A 24,133-nucleotide genomic window follows, 5' to 3' on the forward strand; every position below is an offset into this window, starting at 1 on the left:
TAATAATGGATAGAACAACCAGACAGAAGGAAGGAAATGGAGGACTTGAACAATGCTGTAAACCAACTCGACCTAATACACTCCACCCAACAACAGAATACACATTCTTCTCAAATCCATATGGAACATTATCCAGGATAGACCATATATTAGAAACAAAACAAGTCCTAAGAAATTTTAAAAGATTGAAATTATATATAGTGTCCTTTCTCATCACAATAAATGAAACTAGAAATAAGTAAGAGAAGGAAAACAAAACAAAACAAAAGTCACAAATATGTAGACATTTTCAAACAGTTTTATGTGTCAACTTGACCATGGGTTATATAGACATTTAGCCAAACATTCTGACTGTGTGTCTGTGAGGGTGTTTCTGTGTGAGATTAACATTTGAATAGACTGTGTCAAGCACTTTGCTCTCTCTAATATGGGTGGGCCTCATCCAATCAAATTGCAAATCTGAATAGAACAAAAAAGCTGAGAAAGAGGAAACTCCTCTTCCCTGATTGTTTGAGCCAGAACTTTGGTCTTTTCCAGCCTTTGGATCTGAACTGAAACATCCCCTCTTCTTGGGTCAAGTTTCTGATCCAGGTGGGGAAAGCTCCTAGCAATGTTGAACTAACAAAGCAGGATAATAATAGTAACAATAACAATAACCACTAAGTCATCTGTTGATAGACACTTGGATTTGTTAATTTTTTATTGTTGAGTAAGTAGTATTGGACATTTGAATTATTTCCAAATTTTGGCTGTTGTGAATAAAGCCCTTGGGTGGACATATGCATTCATTTTTCTTGGGCAAATACTTAGGAGTATAATGGCTGGTCCATAACGTAGGTGTAAATTTAGTTTTTAAAGAACTGCCACACTTTTTCAAAACGGCCAGAAATTGAGGAATTGGGTTACGCTTACCAGCACTCTACATCGTTGCCAGTTGTGGGGACAGAGCCAGGAGGTGCAGTTTCCAGTTTCCAGGCTCTCGGCCTCACGTGGCAAGGTGCTGGCTCAGGTAGTAAATGGCCATCGACTGTGATTGGATGGCCATCAGCTGTGGCTAGTTGGCCGTCAGCTGTAACCAGTGAACCATTGGCCCCTAATATAGCTGCTGTGGCTACCCTAGCCGAAAATTGGGGCTAGCAAGAGGATGGTGGCTGAACTAGCAAGCATGGACTGCAGCTAGCAAGTGGGGTTGGTTGGTTGGCAGAAAAGCGGTCGGCAGGTTGCAGCTAGTGTGGCTCCTGCTTCCTGTGTCTCCAACCCAGCCGCCAGAGAGAATATAATGGTATGACTCTCCTATTTATGGCTCCGTGGGTGTTCCTTTTTGGCCTCACCATATCCTGCGTTCTTATGTGGGGAGTGGGACCAGAGACACCACACACCACCCTGCATGGCACCAGTCTTTAATTTTACTTAGCCTGTTTTTCAGTGGCTGTGTGGGGGCTCTAATTTGTATTTCCCTGATTAATAATCATGTTAAGCATTTCTCATGGGCTTATTGTCTACTTATCTTTTGTGAATTACCGTATCTGTTCAAATCCTTCCCTTGTTAAAAAAAAGTAGTTAAAAATACATCTATTTTTGCAACTAATGTCGGCCAGGCACTTATGATGATTTGTGCTCATGGTTTTACACACTTAACTGACGCCCGCCCTGCACAGAGGAAGTAACGGAGGGAGACCCAGGGTCCGTTTAGCCACATAACCGCTTAGCTACAGAACCGCTGTGCCATTTCTAGGGCAAGGTCCGGAGTGGCTCTCGAAGGCCTGCGCGGTGATTGGCTGAAGGAGCACTTCCGCAGGCACTTCCGACTCCCGGCCCGCCCTGAGCATTGGTGATTGGCTGGGCTTGCGAAGCACGCATCCTCCCGGGAGTTGTAGTTTTTGGGGCTTGGCTGGGGACGCCGGGAAAGACCAGTGGTCCCAGGCCAGGATCGGCGTCTGTGCTTGCTCCTGGCCGCTGGCACCATGTCCCGCGTGTTGGTGCCCTGCCATGTGAAAGGCACCGTGGCCCTGCAAGTGGGCGATGTGCGGACCTCCCAAGGCCGGCCTGGCGTGCTGGTTATCGATGTCACCTTCCCCAGCGTCGCGCCCTTCGAGGTGAGCTAGCCCTGTGGGCGCGACCGGGGCTTCTGGGCGGGGCTGACCTGGGAACTCGGGCGTGTCCCAGGCATTGAATCTTTTAATAAAGCCTCAATACTGGCCTCGCCCTTGCGAATCAGTTAACCATTTATTCCTTCAGTTAACACATATTTACTAGGACGCAGTTTCTTGTCCTGTTCTCTACACCATCTTTCCCCCAGGTCCAGGGCAGCGCTGACAGGGAAGTGCCAAGATACATAGTAGGCTAGGTACTGGAAATACAATTGTGCACCAAATATAGGGAGAGGTCATTTTGTCCCTGGCCACTGGGTGGGGATCATTACACAATAAGTTACCCCAAAATCTGCCTCCTGCTCATTCCTACAGTCCTTGCCGTAGGTCAGGTTCAACTCATCCCTCATCAGGATCTTCCCAGTGGCTCATTTTCAATCTCTAATTGCACTTCCGCATCAGTTGGCAGAGTGACTGGACACTGCAGGACCTCAACACAGAAGACAAAGTCCACTTTCTGGTGGCCTGGCATTCAGGGCCACTCTGTGTGCTCTGCCTGCCTCTCGGCCCCATGCACTTTGTCCTATAGAGTGTGGTTCTTCCCCAAGCTGTTCCTTACTGTACACTGGGAAATTTCATTAAAGGACCCAACCCTCGAAATCCCGATTCAGGATTCAGTAGGTCTGGGGTGGAGCCTGTACACCTATGTATTTTTCAGAAACTTTCTTAGGTGATTCTGAGGAGCGTCCAGTGGTAAGAACAGCTGTAGCAAGGCTGAATTACTCAATGTTATATGCTACTTTTACATTCTCTGCCTTTCCTTTCTTGGTGCACTTGGTGAACTCTTCCCCCTTCAGGCCTCATCTGTACACTTTCTGTCTCCTCTAGAGTTAGGGCTCTGACCTCTGGCAACGTCTTGGGCATGTGGCAAGATCTGTGGTTGTGGTTTATATGACTGTGATCTCCTCTAGGAAAATTGTCTTTGGGCCCCAGAGGATACTTGTTAGATTGGTAGAAGAGAACATTCCCAAGGGCAGGAGGAGATGATGCCTTTGAGCGTCTTGGGCCCTGGGCCTGGGTCTGATTCGTCACGGTGGACTATGTGTGCTCTAGTTGCAGGAGATCACGTTTAAGAATTACTACACAGCCTTTCTGAGCATCCGTGTTCGCCAGTATACCTCGATGCACACGCCAGTCAAGTGGGTGACCTGCCTGCGGGACTACTGCCTGATGCCTGACCCACACAGTGAGGAGGGAGCCCAGGAGTATGTATCGCTGTTCAAGCACCAGGTCAGCTGGGACTCGTGGCCTGTCAGCCCAGATGAGGGCTCACAGGGGGCCTGGGAATGAGACCAGGATACCAGGAGGGAAGAAGGGGGACAAAGCTGGCCTGGGCTATGGCTCTTTGGGAAGTACCTTGGAGGGACTACTGTTCTTTCCTTCCCAAAGGCCTGGGAGACAGCAGCTTGGCTCACTGCTTGTTGGGAGGCTCCTGGGCAGTGAGCTGGGGCCTCGCTGGGTCCTTATCTGTGTGTATGTGTCAGATGCTGTGTGACATGTCCAGAGTAATGGAGCTGCGCCTGATTCTGCGACAGCCGTCACCACTGTGGTTGTCTTTCACAGTGGAGGAGCTGCAGATCTACCAGCAGGGACCGAAGGTAAGTGACTAGCGCAGAGGTGTTGGCTGGCCTTTTCCCCAGGAGGATCCTAATTATGGCTGGGAGAACTGGGGGTGGGGGTGGGAGTGGATGGGTAAGGATGGTGAAACCCAGAAAGAGGCCTTCATGGAAGTTAGCCAGGTGTGAATGCTGGAAACTCATGATGCGAGGTGAGGCCATGTGCCTCTATCCCCTAACCTTTGGGGCTACCTGCCTCTTTCAGAGCTGGAGCCTTCAGGTGCTGGGAGATACTTCTCTTCCTTGTGTTCCTAGGGCCTCCTTCTGCATAGCAGAAGAGCTTAGGTAGTCTGACTGCCTCTTGGGCCTCTGTGGACCCCTGAACAGGATTTTCCCAGTGTCCGAGGCGCAGTGGCCCTTCTCTCTGCTCCCAGGACCTTGGAATCTAGTCTCAGGGCTCTCCTCCTCTGCCTGTCTCAGAGCAGTATGCCTTTGCTTTGCAGAGTCCTTCCATGACCTTTCCCAAGTGGCTATCCCACCCAGTGCCTTGTGAGCAGCCCGCTGCCCGCCTTGAGGTAATCCCTCACCCTGAGTAAGAACCGTGTATGAATAGCTCTCTTGTATGAATAGGGCCCTTGGTTCACTCTGTGCCATCTTTCTCCTGGATGTTCTATGGGATTTGAGGCATTTCTGTGTGGGGTTGGGCCACTTCCTTCACATCAGGCCCCAACCTCATGTTTCACAAGTCATCTGGGAATGTTACTGGTCTCAGCTATAGGGTTCCATAGCCCTACTTGGCTTCTCTGGAGCTGTAAGAGCACTGCTTGGGAGAGACCCATAGCCACTGACCCTTCCTTCTGGAGCAGGGTGTCCCAAACCCCAGCAGCGTATCCTCTGAGGTGCAGCAGATGTGGGCACTGACGGAGATGGTCCGGGCCAGTCACACCTCCACAAAGATCGGCCGCTTTGATGTAAGTGATCACTTCCTCTGCTTGGCTTTCATCACCCTGAGCGGGTCAGATCTGATGGTCTTTTGTGTTGCAGGTGGATGGCTGTTATGACCTGAACTTGCTCTCCTACACTTGAGCTGTGGCTCTTAACCAAGATGTTGACCTTCCGTGCCCGTCCAGGCCTGGTTTGGGCCACCAGAGGCCGAAGTGCTTTCCCTGTGCATTCCAAATGTTGCCCGCATGTCTGTTCTGTCTGGGCCACATTCATAGATTGAAGATTCTTGGGGGCTTGGGCTCACTGTGTTGCTTCAGCACGAGCTCCCAGTGAGGGTACACTGTCCTCACCTGACTGCAACCCGAAACGCCTCCTTTTCCTGCCCTAAAAACTCTTCAGTTCTACTTACTAAGAATCCCTATGTGCCCTCTGCCCTCCTGCTGATGTGCACACGCCTGTCTTCTGCCTGCTCCCTCACCTGAGTGCAGTGGGCGGGAACCTGTCCTATCTAGCTAGCCTTGGAAGGCTGCTGTAGCCATGGCACTCTTGTAACTTGGAAGCTTGAGGGAGAAACAGCCCCATTTCTTCCTTCTGCACCCCCTATTGGTCTTCTTTCCCTTTGTGTTATGCCCACAAAAAGAAATTTCCTGTCTAAACTGCTGCTTCCTTCCTAGGGAGCAAAGCTGGGGATTTGGGCTGCCCAAGTCCCTTGGTCTCTGATCTGGCACCTGGATGTGTGTTCCAATGGGTCTGCCCATCCATCTTGGGCAGGTGCCCCTGTGAAGGCTGGGGCCTGAGAGTGAGTCCTGAAAGCTGGTGGCCGTCTAACATAGCCCAAAGCACATCCTCGTCCTTTCTTCCAGGCGCTCCCTTCCAAAAGTCATGCTCAGTGTGGTGAGGGATCATAGTGGGGGGTGGGGGGTGGGGTCCAGGTGAGGTGTTCTCACTGATGTCTTTTAAAAAGCTAAGTTCCTCTACATCCCCAGGCCAGCTGCTGAATAAGGCAGATTATTCTTCCTTATAAGAAAATCCTGCTTCTCTCTGGTGTTTCCTGGCTTTGCCCTTTGGTGTTGAGATAGTACTGCAATATGTGTTGGACCTGGAAAATTGGACGTTTGCGTAGCTTGGCAACTTTCTGGGGGAAGGTTAGCCCTCTGCTCTCACCTGTCAGGGTTCTTGCAGGTGGCACCTTTCCCTGCCAGGACATTTACTTAGCTCCATTCAGCTTTTGCTGAGAGGATAATGACCATAGTCCTGTGCTCAGGGAGTAGCGGCCCTCTGTGTGTGTGAGAGGGGAGGTCCCTGGAGTGGCAGGGACTGTGCTTCATTCACAGCTGTGTCCCCAGCACCTAGCACGGGGCCTCTCGTGCAGCAAGATCAATAAATATTTGTGGAATACATGACTGTGCTGGCTGCCTGTGTCCGCCCAGTGGGAGAGCTGGAGACCCTCACTCACATGAGGCCAGGTGACTCCATCTGGTGCTCTACCAGCCAGGCTGGCTCTCCCTCCAGTGTCCTCTCCACCCCTTCCCCTCCCATTTGACCTTACTCTCCTGATGTCCTAAATATGCAATTCTGTCCTCTCAGCCCTTTGCTGAACTTTGGCCCCTGGAGGCAGGACGGTGAGCAGTGGGAGGGGAGGTCAAGCCCCCAGCTGTGATTCTGAGCAGCTTAAAGGGTTTGGACCCAAGCCCAGTCCGCCCTCATCAGCTGTTAATGCCTGGGGCTGTTTCCCTGCAGCCAGGACCCATTGTACTGTGTGCTCAAAAGCCCCGCCTGCTCTTGGGGTTGCCCGCCCCTATTCTGATCCCCTTTGTGGGAGACTTGACTAAGCCAGCCCGGACTACATCTCCCAGCGTGCCTGACAGAGTGGTGGCCTCTGTGCGTCGGCTACACTGGTCGCCGGTAACAATGCAGCGAGTAGTGAGCATGGTGGCCCGCCTGGGCTTGCGTGGGCAGCCTCTCCCCTCGGTCCTGGGCCGTCCGCTCAGTGGCTCACAGGTGGGATAGAGGGTGCTGGGGCATGATGCTAATCTTGAAGGGTGGGGGAAGGAGGGGGCTGGGGGCTGGGACCCTGGTGGCACTGAGCCCGGCCGCCCGCAGGATGTGCTCCGCAGGACACCCCTCTATGATTTTCACCTGGCCCGTGGCGGGAAGATGGTAGCGTTCGCAGGCTGGAGTCTGCCAGTGCAGTACCAGGACAGCCACGTTGACTCACACCTACACACACGCAGGCACTGCTCGCTCTTTGATGTGTCCCACATGCTACAGGTGAGCCAGGGGAGCAAGCCAGTCTCTGGACCAGGGCTTCCTCCCCAGCCACAGTGGTGCAACCCTTAGCTTTGTTTGCTGGGAGCTGAATTCCAAGGGCCGCCATGTCAGAAGAGTTGGAGGTCTCGGGCGTCATCGGCTATGGCCCCCAGGAAATTAACTCAGAAGTTCTCCTGATCAGCTCCTCTCTAATCTTTCCAGCCTGCTCCCACTTAGTGGCGTGCCTTAATGTTCTGGGGTTTCCAGGGTTAGCACCCATTTTCATCCACTGTACTGGGTATTGGTTTGGAAAAGTGGGTATTTCAGGAAGGTACTGGGCCCTTTCAAATGCCCTCCTCCCCGATTGTACCCCCTCCCATATTGGCAGATGTTGGGGAATCAGAAAGTGTGGACTTCCACCTGCAGAACCAAAAGACTGGTCAGGCAGTTTGGCTGGGTGGGACGGTGCTGTGGTCGGCAGGAAGGATGCCTCCTTGCCTAGTGGCCTAGATTGGAGCTATTGCAGTGTCCTGAAGCTTTCGAACTCTTTCCCAGACCAAGATACACGGTTGTGACCGGGTGAAGCTGATGGAAAGTCTAGTGGTTGGAGATATTGCAGAGCTAAGGCCAAACCAGGTGGGCCCCTCTTCTCTCATTTCTGCTCAATGCGTGTTCTTAGTCATGAGCCAGCAAGCGGGCAGACTCCTTCCTTCAGGCTTGGGGGCCCAGTGATGGATCAGACATAGCTTCTCAGCTTGTATTCTTGGGGGACTGAGTCCCTGAGACATGGCCAGACACCCAACCATCTGCAGGGAGGGGCCTATCCTATCCTCACACATTAGGCTGGGATGCCAGAAACCCAGGTTTGTGTCCTGTTCTGTGACTTTCTGTGCGCCATAACCACTCACAATTGAAAGTCTGGTCCCTAAGGCTGCCTTTTCATCACCTATGAGCTTGTTAGGAATACACTCTCAGGCCCTGCTCCAGACCTGCTGAATCAGAACCTGCATTTTAACAAGATCCCCCAGGGATTCCTGTGACCTCTCAACCTCAGGCTTTTTGTCCATCCAGTGTGGAGGCTGAGGCCTGCCTCATAGTATTTTGGGGCATTGCTGCTGTGGAGCATATGAGATCAAGATGGACTTTGAAGCTTCCGTCTTGAGGTTTAGAGGATGCGCTGAGTTGTTCTAGGTCTGAGTGGGATAAAACAGCAAGTCCTGGGTATCCTGGATTAACAGTGACACAGGGCTCTCAGTACTGAGTAGGGAGGGGTGCAAATGTCCTCAGTGCATGAGGATCAAAAACTGGGCTTGGGCAGGGGCCTGAGCTGACCCACCCTTGTTCCTTGGATCTTCTCAGCCCTGTTCATGAGTTTGTGGTGGCTGAGTGGGCCCAGCTGTGTCTGACTCACACTTGACCTTGGTCTCGTGAACCTGGAGGCAAAGATGCTCCATTTTGGTGTTAGGGGACACTGTCGCTGTTTACCAACGAAGCTGGAGGCATCTTAGATGACTTGATTGTGACCAACACCTCTGAAGGGCACCTGTACGTGGTGTCCAATGCTGGCTGCTGGGACAAGGACTTGGCCCTAATGCAGGTACAGCCCCTGTGTTGTAGGTACCACCTTTGTCGTTCGCAGAACAGCGTCCTTGTTGTCCAGGACAGACCTGGCGTGGAAAAGGAACTCAGACAGTGCGTCTTTGAGTGAATGAACAGCAGGCCAGAGTGGGGCCTCCCTGGCGCATGCCAGGTTTCAGTGGTGGGAAAGTAGGGGGGTGAAGCTGACCCTGGCCCCTAAGTTAGCATCTTCTGGTGAGGGTGGAGGGCTGGAGCCGGGCATTAGAGCTGCGATTGGGTCACCACTTAGTAGCTACACAACCTTGTGACGGAACGATCCTACTCTGCCCAGCTCTGCAGCACCCAGCCCATGGCAAGTGCTCAGGAAGTGGCGTGGTGTTTCTGTCTTCCCAGAAGCTGATGTGGTGTCTCTGTCTTTCCTTTCAGGACAAAGTCAGGGAGCTTCAGAACATGGGCAGTGATGTGGGCCTGGAGGTGGTAGATAATGCCCTGCTAGCCCTGCAAGGTGAGTGGCCAGGTGCTGACCTTTGCTTTACTGGCTTCCTTGACTCTTCGCACAAAGGCCATACCAGGAGGAAGGTGTGGGTGCTGTGAGGTTTGTATGCTATATTCTAAGCTGGGTGTCATACCCTCCCTCTACCTGCCCCAAGACTTCATGCCATAGGCAAGAGCATCTTCTCCCACCTGCAGCAGAAGACTTGGTCAGGGCTTGTTCTGATCCCCGAATAAGGGCTACAGTTCAACTTTGAGGGGCACTGGGACCTGGACACTTGGTCACTGGCTCTCTGGGCCCAGGCCCCACTGTGGCCCAGGTGCTACAGGATGGCGTGGCAGATGACCTGAGGAAACTGCCCTTCATGACCAGTGCTGTGATGGAGGTGTTTGGCGTGTCCGGCTGCCGCGTGACCCGCTGTGGCTATACAGGAGAGGACGGTGTGGAGGTGTGTCAAAAAGTGGGTGCAGGGTAGTGCAGGGCACAGGACTCTGGGGCCAGCGGCCCACCTCCTCTCTGGTGTCCCATTCAGATCTCGGTGCCAGCAGCTGAGGCAGTCCGCCTGGCAAAAGCTCTGCTGGAAAACCCAGAGGTGAAGCTGGCAGGGCTGGCGGCCCGGGACAGCCTGCGCCTGGAGGCAGGCCTCTGCTTGTACGGGAATGACATCGACGAACACACCACACCTGTGGAAGGCAGCCTCAGCTGGACATTGGGTGAGCTGGGCTAGCACTCAGGGATGGGATGCTGAAGGCTGGAGTGGCTCTTAATGAGACCAGCCAGCCTGTGACTGCTCCCAAGGTTCTGTTGGCTGGAGCGAGTGACTCAACCTCCCCAGGTCTCCATTCCCTGAACGTGCCACTATAGCTTTGCCCATTAGACACTGAGGACTCTCAGCAGGCTGAGGTGGGCAGCATGGCCTCCAAGACCAGGGGGCGGAAGGTGGGTGGCTGACTGACTACATAGCAGGGGAGGGATAGGGCCTGTGGGTGTCGAAGTGACAGGGTCTCTATGCCGAATAGATGTCGCTTGGGGTCCTTGTAGCCAGGAGTCGTATGGACTGTGGCTTGAGTCTGGTGTGTTATGTTTTAGGGAAGCGCCGCCGAGCTGCTATGGACTTTCCTGGAGCTGCAGTCATCATCCCCCAGCTGAAGGGCAAGGTGCAGCGGAGGCGTGTGGGGTTAATGTGTGAGGGAGCTCCTATGCGGGCACACAGCCCCATCCTGAGTACAGAGGGCACCGTGATTGGTGGGTGCATCAGGAAGGTTGGGGAGCCCTGTCCTTTCCCCAGGAGGGTTGGGGCACTGGATTGGCAGGGCAGGGCTGACACACGGCCTCTGTGTGGATAGGTACTGTGACCAGTGGCTGCCCCTCACCCTGCCTGAAGAAGAATGTGGCGATGGGTTATGTGCCTTCTGAGTACAGTCGGCCAGGTACCCGGCTGCTGGTAGAAGTACGGCGGAAACAGCAGACAGCTGTGGTTAGCAAGATGCCCTTTGTGCCCACAAACTACTACACTCTCAAGTGAGGATGGCTTCAGACCAGACCCTCCCCTCTAGGAGCCTTGCCCTGGAGGGCATTCTATAAGGGGTTAGTCAGGAAGCTGAAGCAGAGGGTAGGTGGCTAGGGTGCAGGCTGGTTCTGGTTGTCTGGTTAGGGGGGCCACACCACCTATACCCCCTCGTCCTTCCATTTCAATTCTCAGTGATGGACCAGCTCACCGAGTTCCTGTTTTAGCCCATGCTCCCACTGACCCCGCTCTTGCCTGCTGGAGGGCAATGAGAAGCACCAGTTCTGGTGTCTCTCCCTTCCACTCTGCCAGGTGCGGGTGCAGCAAAGTCTCCCCTCTAGGAGGCTAAAGCCTGCCTAACCTACCTCACCACTGTTTCTCACACTGCAAAGGGTTATTACGTTGGGCAGGGCTGGCCACCTCCTCCAGTTTACTTTCCATGAATGCAGACTGCTGCCTCTCCCTGGGCAGGAATGATTCCTGACTCACAGAGGGTTGGCCCAGGAGGGCTACTGTGCCTGGGTGTAAACGCGGGGATGGCCGAGGGGGCAGGCTCACTCTTCCACATTCCCAAGTTGGCCCAGCTTGCTGCCTAGTAGCAAACCATGCCAGGCTCACCACCTGTTCTGAGCCCCAGGGCTGTCGTAGGGCAGGCTGGGCCTTCTCCTTGGACTCGCCTTACCCTGCGCTGACCTTTGCCCCTGCATCCCATTACCAGACTCCACTGACTCCTAAAAAACATTAAACGAGCTTCCTTCTTGCCAGTCTCTACCTTCATTGTCTTTTGCCTACAGGGTTGCTGAGGTGCCAGGCCAATGCCTGACTTCCTGGCCTCTGAGACAGGCTCAGAGTGGGTTCCCCTTGAGAGGGATAGGTCTATAAGAACTAACAGAGATAGAGCCCACATTGGGCACACAGCACTGTTCCTTCCGGTAGCTGGTGTCACCTCTTCGGCCCACGCTCCCACCGACCCCACTCTTGTCTGCTGGAGGGCTGTGAGAAGCATCTGGTGTTTCCCCCTTCCATTGCAAGTCATTAATTTCTGGGTGCTGAGGGGCAACGGCCCTTGGGGTGTTCCCCCTCGTTTCCCCTGTGCATGCACACCCTTTTCCTGTCTGAATAACCACACCATTGATGCACTTCCATGTTTAATAAGCCATGTTTAATGAGCCTGGAGTGGAATGTGAGACCCTGATTCTGTGTGTGGTGTCAGTGGGTAGGCCTGGAGCTGCAAAACCATCATCCTGCCAACCAGAAGATAACTCTGGACTAAGTACTTGTGCAAGAGCTCAGCATTCCTATTTCCAGTGCACCTCGGCTGCAAAGGCTGCCAGATGGAAATGTGACATCCAACAGAGCGGAAGCAGGCAGCGGGACACGAGTAGCTGGTGGCCCAGCAGGAGCAGGTAGAAGTACATCCATCAGGAAAGGAGGCCAGTCTAGGGCCGCACTGCTTTCAGGAACTGCCATTTGCTACCCACACCTCTGGAAGCCCCCCTGGCCCACTGTGGAAGTAGCAGGCCTGCCGAGCCAGTGGCTCTTTCCTCTTAAGGGTTCTTTGGGGCTGAGAGGGTGCTAGTGGGGAGGAGCTGAGCCTGTGGGCTCTTACAATGAAGATCCTGAGGTTCCAGGTCAAGATGGGAAGTGATGAGGCTGCAGGGCAGGGTGGGGCCACTCTGCACCAACAGCTTAGCGTCCCAGCGGGCAGGGTTCACACCCACAACCCCATGGGCACTTACGTGGTGGGGGTGGGAGGTCACTCCTGGGGCTCAGCCTCTTTCAGACACCCGGCTTCCCTCCAAGAAGGATTGAGAGGAACATGAATATGATGCTTGGGAAAAGACAACTTCCACAGCCAGGCTCAGACGTGGAGAGCTCTGGATGCACCAGGGAGGTTGGTGTTTAGTACCTCCACATCTGGATGGTGCCAGCTGCCCCCTGCCTTATACTTGGATGTCCAGCTAAGTGACCATAGAGTATAAGGCTGTGTTCAAGCCAAGATTCTTGGCTCCTTGCCAACAAAGCAAAACCAAATTCAGGAAACCTGGGGCTTAGGGGAAAACAGACTTCCCTTACAAATCCCAGAGCTGGTCAACCTCAGGCTTCCTCTCGGACAAATCTCTATGGGGTCATATCCCAGGGGGATGGGTAGAGGGACAGGAAAAAGCCAAGACAGAAAATGGACCACGAGCCTTCCCAACCCAGAAGCTTCTCCTAAACTGACCCCTGAGAGAGGAGGAACATGCTTTCTCTCCTAAGGCCCCCGGATCAGGGTTGAGGCAAACTCTTCACTGGCCCAGTGCCTGGGGCTGCTGGAGGAAAGGCCAAGGGCAGTGGAGGCCCACCCCGGCAAGCACTGGAGTACTCCCTGACCCCCCTGCAGTCATCCCTGGGGTCTGGTTAGTAGAACCCAGTGTGGGAGCCAGCAGACCCGGTGATGTCCCTGGAGACCCCTCTGCTGCCTTCCCTTATTCTCTGTGGGTTTTGAGAGGTTCGTTTGCTGCTGTTTCCCTAAAAGTGATGGAGAGAAGAGAGGGGTTATTCCACGGGCAGCACAACAGTCTGAGACTGGCTTTCTCTAGCCCCTTCATAGGGGCTGAGCTGGGCTCAGTAAGGTCACACTACAATCTAAACCTCTCTGCTGAGCTCCCACAGCCCACAGTGGGCCCACCACCTTTCCCCTGTAGACCTGTTTTTTCTTCTGGTTCCCCACCTTATGATGGGGATGGTTCCCATCCTTCCCCATTCGCCCAAGAAAAAAACTTGGGCAGTGGCAGGCCTCCTTTCTGGCCTCCTGCTCTCTCCGTTGGCCTCCTTTATGTACTTGCCATGAGGCAGGCAGACAATAAGGCAAATTAGGTTAGGTCATGGCCTAATCGTGGCTGAGTCCTTTAATAGCTCCCAAAAGTCTAGCGCTTTGCAGGTCCCTCCATGCCTTCATGCAGCACATCCTTGTCTGTTTTTCCAATATGTCACCCTTGCATTACCTCCGGGCCTTTTTCTAGCCATTCTCTTTGCCTGGTACACTTTACCACCCCTTACTTAGCCTTTGCCCTCCGCTTAGGTGTCTCTCTTGGGAGAAATCTTCTCTGACCATCTTCATCCCTGCACTGCTGCCCTCCCCTTTCAAATATCTGGCTCCCCCTGTGAGTAGGGCCTGGGTTGTCCTTGTTCTCTGGACCTAGCATGGCTCCTCCCATGTGGAAGGAGCTCAGAGAGCAGCTGAATGAATGCCCTGATTAATAAGTTCATGTTTCACAGATGAGCCCGCTCACCCTGATGAGGCCAGTTGGTACGGAGGATGGTACAGTTGGTACTAAGGACAGAGGCTGCCACCTTTCCAACTAGGGGCTTTCAGTGGAGTGGAATCCAAGGGACTTGACATTTCTTCTCTGAAATTGTCACAATAACACCACCCACCCCACAGATTGCTGAACAACATCCTGACGGACTGTTCAGATATCATTGTCACTTGAAGCCTGAGCTCTATTTGTCAGCCTGCTGCAAAGGCCACAAAGCTGGTGAATTACCCTGGGCACTCTCGTCCCGTCCCCAGCACAGGAGTGTCCTCTGCCTGCCAGGCATGGGGTTGAGATGGCAACAGATTTACTCACCACGAAGGGAAATGCGTGGAGCCATCAGGTGTGGATCCGTTCTGGCCGCCCAGACCTGGGGGCAGGAACACATCCAGAGCTGCAGCAGGTTGGCTTAGGGACCTGAGCAGGCATCAGCCCAGGTCAGGTTAGAGGCTAGTGGTATTTGGAGAGTCTGGTGGGAGACCTAAGGGGCTAGTGGTATTGTCCCATGAGGGTTTAAGGTAAGAATTATGATGTGATGGGTGGACTGGTAGGGTTTCTGGCGTGAAATGGTATGTTGGCATTAGTTAAGAGTACAGCGTTAAGTTGCGAAAGGCTCTTAGGGGACCAGTGGTAGTCTAAGGGGGTTCTGGGGAGCCCAATGGTACAGTCCTGAGGGGTGGGGGCGGCCAGTTCACGGAAGTTGGTGGGGAGCCTCACCTGGGCGGTGATATAGCCCGGTCACCGTACTCCCGTAGAACCCCCACGCCAGCTGGATGCCCAGGAGACTTAACACCAACCACAGCAGCAGCAGCTTGAAGAGGGTCACGCGCATGTCCTGCGCCTCCCACTCCCGCAGGAACTCGCTGCCCAGGTCGCCCAGGACGCCTAGCACCGTGGCCGGCAGAGCTTGCAAGGACTGCCCGGACCAGGAATCCGCCATGATTGGCCTGCGTCCCACCCGGAGGACTGTCACCGTAGTTCCCACAGCGCAGGCGTCTGGTCTTCCGGGACCAAGCCCGTTAGGGCGCACGCGTGAACCCAGGCAAGGCAAGCCTACCTCGCCCGCGCGCAGAGTTGGCAGTTTGGGAGGAGTAGTAGAACCGCGCACGCGCAACTAGCCCCACCCTGCTCACTTAAAGGATGAGTGACTCGAGCTGTACAAAATAGCAACCATGTCTTTTATAGCCCCGGAGTTCCCGTGATGCCTCACGCGGTTGCAATTATTGGTTAAGCGCCTTGCTGTTAGGGCGTGGACGCGCTCCTGAGCAATCGTGGCTGAGCTGTGAATGCGCGCGCGTGCGCGGGGCCGCGACTGGGGCCAGCTCGAGCCCGCTGGGCAAGCGGGGGCGCGCACGTCGCTCACCGCCTTCCCACCGCCACCCGCCCTCGCTCGCTCGCGCTCCCCTCCCGCCGCCCGCCGTCCTCCGTCGGTTCTCTCGTTAGTCCGCCGCCACCTCCTCAGCCACCCGCCCTAGTCTCCGAGCTTGCGACTCGCGGACAAGCGTCCTCGGCGCGCAGAGGCCGGACTCGGAGTCGTTGCCTGAGGTGAGTGAGAAGGTTTCCTCCTGGCGTCGCGGCCCCTCGGGCCCGCCCGCCCCGCACTCTTCCGGCCGCCCTCCCGCCGCCCCGCCGCGGCCGCGCCCCACCTGCTGCTCTCGGCTGGCCTCCCCTGGCCCCTGACCCTGACTCCGGGTCCGGACCCCGCTCCCCGAAACGGCGGCCCCGCCCGCGTAGTCCCCGGAAGCGCGCCCCGGGGCCTCCCGCGCCCCTTCCCCCGCCCCACCAGGCCTGGTGGAGACCAAGTCGCCCGCCGGCGGTCCCCGGCGCTTCCTCTCTCACGGCGGTGCGGGGCAGGGCGGGGGCTCTGAGCCGGGCCCCACAGCCGCTCGGTGCAGCCAGCCACTGCGAAGCGCGTGTGGCTGTCCGAGTTGAAATGGGAAAGAAACTCTTTACAACTCCATTTTGGCCTTTACATGTAATGTGAAACATGAATCACCGTTTTATACTGCGTGAAGTCCAGTTATATTAAGTAGATTTTCTTTTTCAATGCTGTATTTTTGGAGATTGTGTAAGTATTAATAAAAGATAGTGTTGAAATCTTGGGGGTTAGAATTCTTAGCTATTGCAAAGAAGGAAAATATCCATTTAAAAATATTTTTCATGATTTAAGCTATGTTGCATCAGAATAGTATTAATTTGCAATGTTGTCTAGTCTAAGTTACTACCTTGACTAGGAATCACCCAAACTATCTGTTCTTAGTTAACCGATTAGAACCAGTTACAAGTCGTCTTCATTATATAGCACTATTTGCACTCAAATTTATTTGGTCAAAATCGTGTTTATTAGTTTATGATGGAAAATTGGCATTTTAATCTCAGAATTGGTTCCACTTGTGTTTTTTAATGGTCCTGACTTAAAATCTTAACCACTTTTGTGTCTTCACAAGTAAATGTTTCTTGCAGGTGTGTAATCAGGTTATGTTCCTCCCTGCCAGATCTGAAGGGGAAAAACACTTTAAAAAAATTATTTAATGTTGTATGTTGTGAGAATTTTTCAACCACTTAGTGTCACATACCCAAATGTATAATATGTGAAGTGACATTGCATGATTGTCACTTTAGACATGGCTAAAATTGGTAGAGATACTGTTTTGAGTATTTGTCACAAGTGACATTGTTTGGACTGAATATACAAAACTAGCTCTTAATTTGAAGGATAACTTCTTGAAGGATCTCTTTTGGTAAATTGTCTTTGTACAACACCACTGGTGGCTCTTGAGGACATAAAATATGTAAGCTGGAACTTGCTTAGAGTCAAAGTCTAGTCCTAGACTTACAGCCTCTGTTCTCATAAAAACCTGTATTGGAGGAAGGGAGTAGGACTCCACTGACTTTTTTCATAGATCCAGAATTTTAGACCTGAACGGAAGCTTCAGGATTTATAGTCCAACCCTATTGGCAGATAAGGAAATTGAGTCCCAGAAGCTTAAGTAAATTTCCCAAGGTCAAATGTCTAGTCAAGTGTAGGCCACAACTATTTTCTCTGTAAGGTATTCTCCATGTACTCCCAAACATCTTGTTTAGTGTCAGCTTAGGGAAGCTGAAATTCAGGACTTAACAACTTATTCCAATGTGCTCTCCTTTTATATATTGCTGATTTTATATATATTGGGAGAATCTGAAGAATTCATTTTCCAAACAAATTTCAGGTATTGAGCTAAAGCACTCTTTTCTCTGTAACGGAATGGTCCTGTAGCAGTTGATTGAAATAGATAAGTGAATATACAGAGTCCCTGCGTGGCTAATCCTGGTTTTAGGAGTTTGGGTTTCTTGAGGAACCAACTTCTTCCACAGGGAGGCCCAGACTCCCCTGCACCAAATCCAACATAATTAAGTCAGTCTAAGGTGTTACCAGGCGACTGTGGGCTCTTGACTATTGATTTGAGGTAGGATGGGGAGAAAACTACATATATCAAGTAAATAGTCGCTTGTGTGTATGATAGTGGTTTTGTTGGAGTATTTTCATAGTCCTGATTCCTTTTTGTGTGTCAGTTAACTCTTTTTAAAAGTTTATTCTGGTCACGAGTGGGGGTGTAAGTTATTAGGAGAGTGGAAACAGGTAGATCTTAGGTGTTTCCGGTCCATGGGGTGGAGTCCAAGCAGTGACAGGAGGAGGAAGTGGGTTGCCACTTTGGTCATGTTAATTGTTCTAGAGCTGTGAGGTTTATGTTGTCTCTGTCAGAAAGACTGATTTTCAACTTTTAAGAGCACTAATTTGGGCTTGCTGGGCTTCCATAGACAGCACCTTGGGTTTAATTGCATTATGGCTGTTAGTGATAATGATAAATGGTACATAATCACTGGATTTTAATCACATATACGGTATTAGTAGTTTTAAAAGGTCCATAAGTATTTCATCTTCTCCTTACCACTTAGTTTATCCCTTTTGCACCTAGCCAGTGGAACTCAGTTTGTATCTACACGTTAATGTAACTAAATTTTAAACTTGTTTTGATGTGTCTTCCTATATTCTGCTCTTTGGGGACATGGTCACTGTTAAGTACTTGTGAGATTAATAAATTAAAATTTCCAAGACAGTTTAAAGTTAGTAATTACTGTAAAATTCTTATTTCAAGTGTTTCTATTTTAAATGACTCATTTTTAATCTGTGGTGCTGTAGTAATAAGTGAAGGCCTTGTATACTCATAATTATGGTAGTCATGTGACTGAAATCAGATAGGCATTGAAGCTGCTGGTTCTGGGTGTTGGTCTGAGTTTACTGGTGCTTAGATGATTCTGAATATATCTTTATATAGCTAATAATCGTCAGAATATGAGGTACACTCTGTTAAATTACAGACAGTTTGCAGTTTGTACCAACTTGAGCTTGATTATTTTTTAAGAGGCTGGGTAAAGTAAATGTGTTTAAGCATATTTGTGATAGTATCTTAACATCCAAGTAAAGGGAAAGAGGAGAACGTAAGCAGCCAGTGAAATAGGTTTGGAGTGTAGGGAAAAATGAGATAAAATAAGAGAGGTAGGCGGGGACCACATTGTGTAGGGCCGTTAGGACATGGGAAGTTCTTTAGGTTTGTTCTGAGATTAGACATTTGTTTGTTTAGCAGGGGAATGATATGATTTGATATTAAATAAACTGTTAGAATCGCACACCAAAGGTAGGGGTAGATCTGACTTTAAATAATAGGCTAATCCTGATCATTTCTGACAAAAATATCAGAAGGATTTCCTTGACCTATTTTTTGAAGCAATTGATCTTCGGACAGTTGCCTTTCAGCCTGCAATTTCTCTGTAATGCCAGTATTAAAAAGAAATATAGTTTGATAAAGCAAGTCATTAAAGTGTTCACGGTAGTCTGGGTGGTAGGGATACAGGTGTTCACTATAAAAGTCTTGTAACTTTGCTGTGTGTTGGAAAATTTTTATAATAAAATGTTGGGAAATGAATTTATGTAGAATTCATCTGCTTTTGATTTTTGCTTTTAAAAGGGTTATATTTATAATATTCAGAAAATAAGGTTGATTGTGTACATTTTGTTAAGTGAATGAGGCTAAGACCTGTATAAATGTGATACATTTTTATGGTATGTCAATTAAAAATTAAATTCTGTTCTTTTTCTCTCTCTTGGATTCTAAATTACTTCACGGAACTGTGAGCAAGCACATTTACATCTTGAGCTTTGTTTTCTTACTTGTAAAATGAATAGACGTAATTCCTGGTATTTTTTACATTTTTGTAGTACCTTTCATCTGAGACGTTCAAGGCACTTTGTGGAACTTCTGCCACACAGGCCGTGGGTCTTGCAGCACATTTGTAAGGTATGTAACTAGAACCTCATCTTTCATTCTCCTTTCCCCATGGAATAGAGATTATTGTTACATGGTATACATGTTACATAATAAAAGTTCTAGGGAAGTGTGGGTATATCACTATTCATGATTTTCTTCGCCAATCTTGATATCTTTATGTCACTCCATAACTTTTCTCTTTGGTCTTATTTCCTGCCTCTCCTAAGATACTCCTCTAACTTCCTTTTTCTCTCCTATTCTAAGTGATACTTCTTCCTTAGATGAAGATATATTTCCTAACCTCTTTCCTAATCTTGAAGGAGATGGACTAACCATATTACACACATAACTTCTCTTACTCGTGGACCATTCCTCCCATCCCGTTCCTTCTTTCATTTTTGTTTTCTTTCTTTTTTTTTTTTTTAGTTTTTATTTATTTTAAGTGAGTTTTTCCAGGACCCATTAACTCCAAGTCAAGTAGTTGTTGCAATCTAGTTGTGGAGGGTGCAGCTCACAGTGGCCCATGTGAGGATCGAACTGGCAATCCTGGTGTTACGAGCATCATCCTCTAACCAACTGAGCTAACCGGCCGCCCCCGAAGTTTTCATTTTTTTGATTGAGTAGTTTGGTCATACAGTTTATCCACAGCCTGTGCTGTGGGTATATCTAATTATCAACTACAGAATGAGGAACAGGACAGACTTCCTTCTTACCAGAAGACTCAGCAGTGGTAGGAGAGAGTGGTGTTAACAGAAGGTATAACAGCCCATCCAGCAGCTGTTCAGATATCTTAAACTGATTACAAATAAGGGAAATAGTATCTTAATTTAATGGACACCATGATAAATATTCTGGTACCATTTTGACCAACTTTTCTTGTTTTCCTTGGGTCTGTGGGCACACCATATGGAAAAAAAAATGAGTTGTTAAGGGAATTCTACTTTGGTGTCATGGGTGTTATTACCTGGCAGAGAAGGCATATGATGGTAGTAGTTTTGGTTGGCTTTGAATTTGTCCTTGGCATGGTAAGAGGAATGGCCAAACTTGGTTGTGCTTTTGTTATTATTCATTCATTGAACAGATAGTTACTACTGAATAGCTACTATATGCCAGGCAGTATTCTGAAGAAAACAAAAAAGGTCCCAGCCCTCAGGGATTTTTTGTTTGCTTTACAATCTTTCTTTTTTCTTCTAATTTTTGAAGATACAGCAATTTTAATGGTTCTTTTAAAGCTTTTTTTTTTTTTTTTTTTTTAAGTTTATCAGGGTGACAGTGGTTAGTAAAGTTCCATAGGTTTTAAGTGTACAATTCTGTAACACATCTTCTATATATCACATTGTGTGTTCACCACCCAGCGTCAGTTCTCCTTCCGTCACCATATATTTGACCCACTTTTACTATATCTTTATTCTGAAAACATGAACAGTTGGTTTGAAAAGTCTGTTAGTTTTGAATTATCCCATCTACTTTTCTTGATATCACTGACAAGAAAGTGGAAAACACATCAGGTGATAATAATCACAGAAACATTGAAAACCCTGCTCATGGAGTTTTTATTCTTTTTCTCCCCCTCTAAGTTAAAGAACAGTTTATCAGTCTTTTTATTTTTATTTTTATTTTTATTATTAAAAATTTAAGTGTGGTTGGAATGCAATATTATATTAGTTTCAGATGTACAGTATAGCGATTCAACGTTTATATACCTTACAATATGTTCAACACTCAAGTAATCATCTGTCGTCATCCAAACTTACACAATATTATTGACTATATTTCTCTTCACCTTTTTTACCCATCCCCCACCCCCTTTCCCTGTGGCAACCATCAGTTTGATCTGTTTCTATGAGTCTGTTTTTGTTTTGTTTGTTCGTTTGTTTTTGAGATTTCACATGTAAGTGAAATCACATATTTGTCTTTCTCTGTCTGGTTTATTTCACTCTAGGTCCATCCATGTTATTGCAGATGGCAAAGTTTCATTCTTTTTTATTGCTGAGTGATATTCCACTGTATATATGTACCATATCTTCTTTTATCTATTCATCTCTGGACACGTAGGTTGCTTCCATGTCTTGGCTATTGTAAATGTTGCAATGAACAAGGGGTACATAGAGGTTTTTTTCTAATAGAGAAGACTGATGATGATAAACAAGTAAGAAATGGGCTTAACTTTTTTAGCAAATAGCAAAAGGGCTTGAATGGCTGGAGTCTAAAGAGCAAGCAGGAGGAGTCTAAGAAATAAAGTCTTAGAAGTAGGCAGGGGCCAGATCTTACAGGAACCGGGAATTTAGGGTTTACTCAGAGAGCGCTGGGAAGCCATTGATGGGTTTTTGTAGGAAGGGTGTGATATCTGATTTATTTCTATTTTGGGCTGCTCTACAGAGAATGACTATAGGTAGGTAAATGATGGAAGAAGGGAGATCTACTGAGAGTTCTATAAATCCAGTGACAGATAATAGTGGCTTGGATAGGAGTGGTAACTGGAGGTGGTGGGATTTGTGATACAATGTAAAGGCGTGCTGATAGGCTTCGCTGATATATTGGAAGATGTGGCTTTTTTTTTTTAAGATTTTATTGGGGAAGGGAAACAGTGTATTTCCAGGACTTTATTGGGGGACAGTGTGTTTTTCCTAGGACCCATCAGCTCCAAGTCAAGTCATTGTCCTTCAATCTAGTTGTGGAAGGCACAGCTCAGCTTCAAGCCCAGTTGCCGTTTTCAACCTTAGTTGCAGGGGGTGTAGCCCACCATCCCATGCAGGAGTTGAACCAGCAACCTCCAACCAACTGAGCCATCCGGCTGCCCCTTGGCAGCTCAGCTCTTAGTTGCAGGGGTGTGGGGGGCAGCTCACTGGCCCATGTGGGAATCAAACTGGCAACCCTGCTGTTCAGAGCTCGGGCTCTAACCAACTGAGCCATTCGGCCACCCCGGAATATGTGGTTTCTTGAAGCCCTTATCCATGGCCAGAGATTAGCCCAATTCAACTGCTGGTCATAGGACAACTAGCCTAGCACCACTGGGGATGGTACATTGTTGTTCCATGAGGCTTGAAATGGATTCCTTAAGTAGCTTCGAGTAATGCATTCGGGCAGTTTGATTGATGCCTCCCTTAAAAGACGGCAGACTCATTTCAAAGTTGTTTCCTTAATTGTTCGTTCCTACATTGTGTTAAAAACAAAAGTGAAGTTATACTTTTCATCTGTAGGTTTGCTTAAACCAGAGTATTATTACCAGAAATGCTGATGGCCCTGTAATTACAAAGGAGTTCTAGCATAGAAGAGGTACACACACACACACACACACTTGTATTTTTTTTTTTTTTAGGTGCTTTATATAGTTTATTTCATTCAATCTTCTCTATTACTTTAGTGAAATGTTTTTGGTTTTTTTTTTTAATTAAAGTTTATTGGGGTGACAATTGTTAGTAAAGTTACACAGGTTTCAGGTGTACAATTCTGTAATACATCATCTATAAATCCCATTATGTGTTCACCACCCAGAGTCAGTTCTCCTTCCATCACCATATATTTGATCCCCTTTACCCTCATCTACCACCTCCCTCCCTTGCTTGTATTTCTTTAAGCAAGTTATTTTATTTCTCTGAGCCTAAGGACCTATGTCTGTAGAATGAAGATAACACCCATTTAATGGGAATTTTAGGTGAAATAATATACAAAGAGTACAGTTCATAGTGCATATTAGTTTACTCCCTTAGTAAAAATACTTGTAACTCTGGTGGATTCTTCAAGAATATTTTTCCTTTAGGATATCAGTGCATTGTATTTATATAGTGACTGCTTTCAGAATGACAAATAAGGATTTTATAGGTAGGAAGCTTAAAGTTGTATGAATTTCTTTACTGCAGCCTGACTATCAAACACGTTTGGTGTTTTCATTATCTTTTAAACAAAAGAAACTGTTAGGAGTTAGTATATTGGGGCTTATGTGCTAAGATTTTACCTTGATTTTAAAATGTTATTTGACATTAGAAATAATAACTTGATATCATGAGACCATGTAAATCGCACATTGTCTGAATTCATTCTTGGGTTGTAAGTAGTGAGTCTGGAATCATTTAGTTAGCACTCTTAATCATCAGTAAATCGTACCAGCAGAGATGGCACTCTTCAACAAGTGGACAGAAAGTAGATAGTGGGTTGGAGATTTTTTTTCTAATTACTTGCGGCCATCACCTTTTATAACTGAAGGGTTCTTAAATTTCTCACCAGTGCCAACTCTCATTGTCTCATCCACACGTGTGTGTTGGAACTGTAGCTGAAGGATCTTCAATCACGAAGTCAGAAGCGTTTTTTTGTTGTTTGGCTTTTGTTTTAATTTTATAGGGGAATATTGGGGAACAGTGTGTTTCTCCAGGGCCCATGAGCTCCAAGTCGTTGTCCTGGTTTTATTTTAATACAAGACTGGGTCTTATATAAGACTGGGTCTTAATGTTAATTTTTGCTCCAAAAGACGCATTAGAGCTGATGGTCCGGCTAGGTCTTATTTTCGGGGAAACACGGCATTTAGGAAGCCAGAAGGTATGTTCCCTCTGGAGTGTTTCTTGGTCTTCCCTCTCCCAAAGAAGAATTTTAAGTCTAGATTAGTTTCATTTGGCAGTATATTGGAGGCTTTGTTGTTCTCCTCTGCTTGCCTTTAGGTGCCTTAGGCCCTCTGTTCTCATCTCCAGGGGCCCTTGAACTGGCATCAACCCTTGGCACCTGCTTAATCAAGATGGCCAAATAATGGCAGTACCAGGCTCAAGCTCATTATGAACAAATGGACAGATGGTAGTGTGGGCCTTTTTGCCAGAGGTTTCCTATGTAGCCCATAAACAAAATAAATGGCTTTATGCTTTCAATTTAATTTCCCATTTGTTTAATGGTGTTTCCTCTGCCAGGCAGTCCTGGGTGTGGGTGAGCCTGGAGTTGATAGGACAGGTTTCTGCCCACTGCACTGAAACAGTTTCAATATAGGGGTGTTCTTCCTCTGACATAATGAAGCAGTACGTGTCCTATTCGTTTTATGTATACTTCAACAAAGGAGAAAAGATGGGA

At 48.7% G+C, this 24,133-nt stretch overlaps 4 protein-coding genes across 6 annotated transcripts in view; 3 read left to right on the forward strand and 1 right to left on the reverse strand.

The window, feature by feature from the left end:
* Window positions 1–1,874: 1,874 nt before the first annotated feature.
* NICN1 (nicolin 1, tubulin polyglutamylase complex subunit) lies at window positions 1,875–6,051 on the forward strand. 3 transcript variants are annotated; one of them, XM_074312345.2, is made up of 6 exons: window positions 1,875–2,096; window positions 3,204–3,380; window positions 3,635–3,748; window positions 4,210–4,281; window positions 4,570–4,677; window positions 4,751–6,051. In XM_074312345.2, the coding sequence occupies exons 1-6, from the start codon at window positions 1,965–1,967 to the stop codon at window positions 4,790–4,792; spliced, it is 645 nt and encodes a 214-aa protein (XP_074168446.1). In that variant the 5' UTR covers window positions 1,875–1,964; the 3' UTR covers window positions 4,793–6,051. The 3 variants fall into 3 exon arrangements, with proteins under 3 accessions (XP_074168446.1, XP_019579418.2, XP_074168448.1); XM_019723859.3 differs by having other exon boundaries at window positions 1,878–2,096; window positions 4,573–4,677; XM_074312347.2 differs by lacking the exon at window positions 1,875–2,096 and adding an exon at window positions 2,697–2,843.
* Window positions 6,052–6,199: 148 nt separating this feature from the next.
* Window positions 6,200–11,239, forward strand: AMT (aminomethyltransferase). The gene is made up of 9 exons (XM_019723858.3): window positions 6,200–6,652; window positions 6,755–6,922; window positions 7,457–7,537; window positions 8,367–8,498; window positions 8,906–8,984; window positions 9,275–9,420; window positions 9,505–9,685; window positions 10,062–10,217; window positions 10,319–11,239. Exons 1-9 carry the CDS (start codon window positions 6,368–6,370, stop codon window positions 10,495–10,497), a joined length of 1,407 nt encoding a protein of 468 aa, XP_019579417.1. The 5' UTR covers window positions 6,200–6,367; the 3' UTR covers window positions 10,498–11,239.
* Window positions 11,240–11,619: 380 nt separating this feature from the next.
* Window positions 11,620–14,843, reverse strand: TCTA (T cell leukemia translocation altered). Its single transcript, XM_019723863.3, has 3 exons — window positions 14,496–14,843; window positions 14,094–14,148; window positions 11,620–12,990 (listed from the first exon to the last, which is right to left on the reverse strand). Exons 1-3 carry the CDS (start codon window positions 14,716–14,718, stop codon window positions 12,948–12,950), a joined length of 321 nt encoding a protein of 106 aa, XP_019579422.1. The 5' UTR covers window positions 14,719–14,843; the 3' UTR covers window positions 11,620–12,947.
* A 293-nt stretch (window positions 14,844–15,136) lies between these two features.
* The window catches only part of RHOA (ras homolog family member A), a 50,457-nt gene continuing 41,460 nt past the window's right edge, over window positions 15,137–24,133 (forward strand). The window contains exons 1-2 of the mRNA XM_019723861.3: window positions 15,137–15,323; window positions 19,036–19,114. The gene's annotated coding sequence lies outside the window, so the exon portion shown is untranslated. The remainder of the gene's footprint in view (window positions 15,324–19,035; window positions 19,115–24,133) is intronic.

Source organism: Rhinolophus sinicus, chromosome 5, assembly GCF_057876585.1.
Source record: "Rhinolophus sinicus isolate RSI-liver-muscle chromosome 5, RSI-T2T, whole genome shotgun sequence".
Lineage (NCBI taxonomy): Eukaryota > Metazoa > Chordata > Mammalia > Chiroptera > Rhinolophidae > Rhinolophus > Rhinolophus sinicus.

Bases quoted from the DNA above. Each gene is read 5' to 3' on its own strand.
- AMT (XM_019723858.3), top strand. From the start codon at position 6,368: ATGCCTGGGGCTGTTTCCCTGCAGCCAGGACCCATTGTACTGTGTGCT. The intron at 6,653-6,754 runs GTGGGATAGAGG...GGCCGCCCGCAG, and splicing joins GTCCGCTCAGTGGCTCACAG to GATGTGCTCCGCAGGACACC. The intron at 9,421-9,504 runs GTGTGTCAAAAA...TGTCCCATTCAG, and splicing joins CAGGAGAGGACGGTGTGGAG to ATCTCGGTGCCAGCAGCTGA.
- NICN1 (XM_074312345.2), top strand. From the start codon at position 1,965: ATGTCCCGCGTGTTGGTGCCCTGCCATGTGAAAGGCACCGTGGCCCTG. The intron at 2,097-3,203 runs GTGAGCTAGCCC...TGTGTGCTCTAG, and splicing joins CCAGCGTCGCGCCCTTCGAG to TTGCAGGAGATCACGTTTAA. The intron at 4,282-4,569 runs GTAATCCCTCAC...TTCCTTCTGGAG, and splicing joins AGCCCGCTGCCCGCCTTGAG to CAGGGTGTCCCAAACCCCAG.
- TCTA (XM_019723863.3), bottom strand. From the start codon at position 14,718: ATGGCGGATTCCTGGTCCGGGCAGTCCTTGCAAGCTCTGCCGGCCACG. The intron at 14,149-14,495 runs GTGAGGCTCCCC...TCCTGCCCCCAG, and splicing joins CGGGCTATATCACCGCCCAG to GTCTGGGCGGCCAGAACGGA. The intron at 12,991-14,093 runs GTGAGTAAATCT...CATCACTTTTAG, and splicing joins TCCACGCATTTCCCTTCGTG to GGAAACAGCAGCAAACGAAC.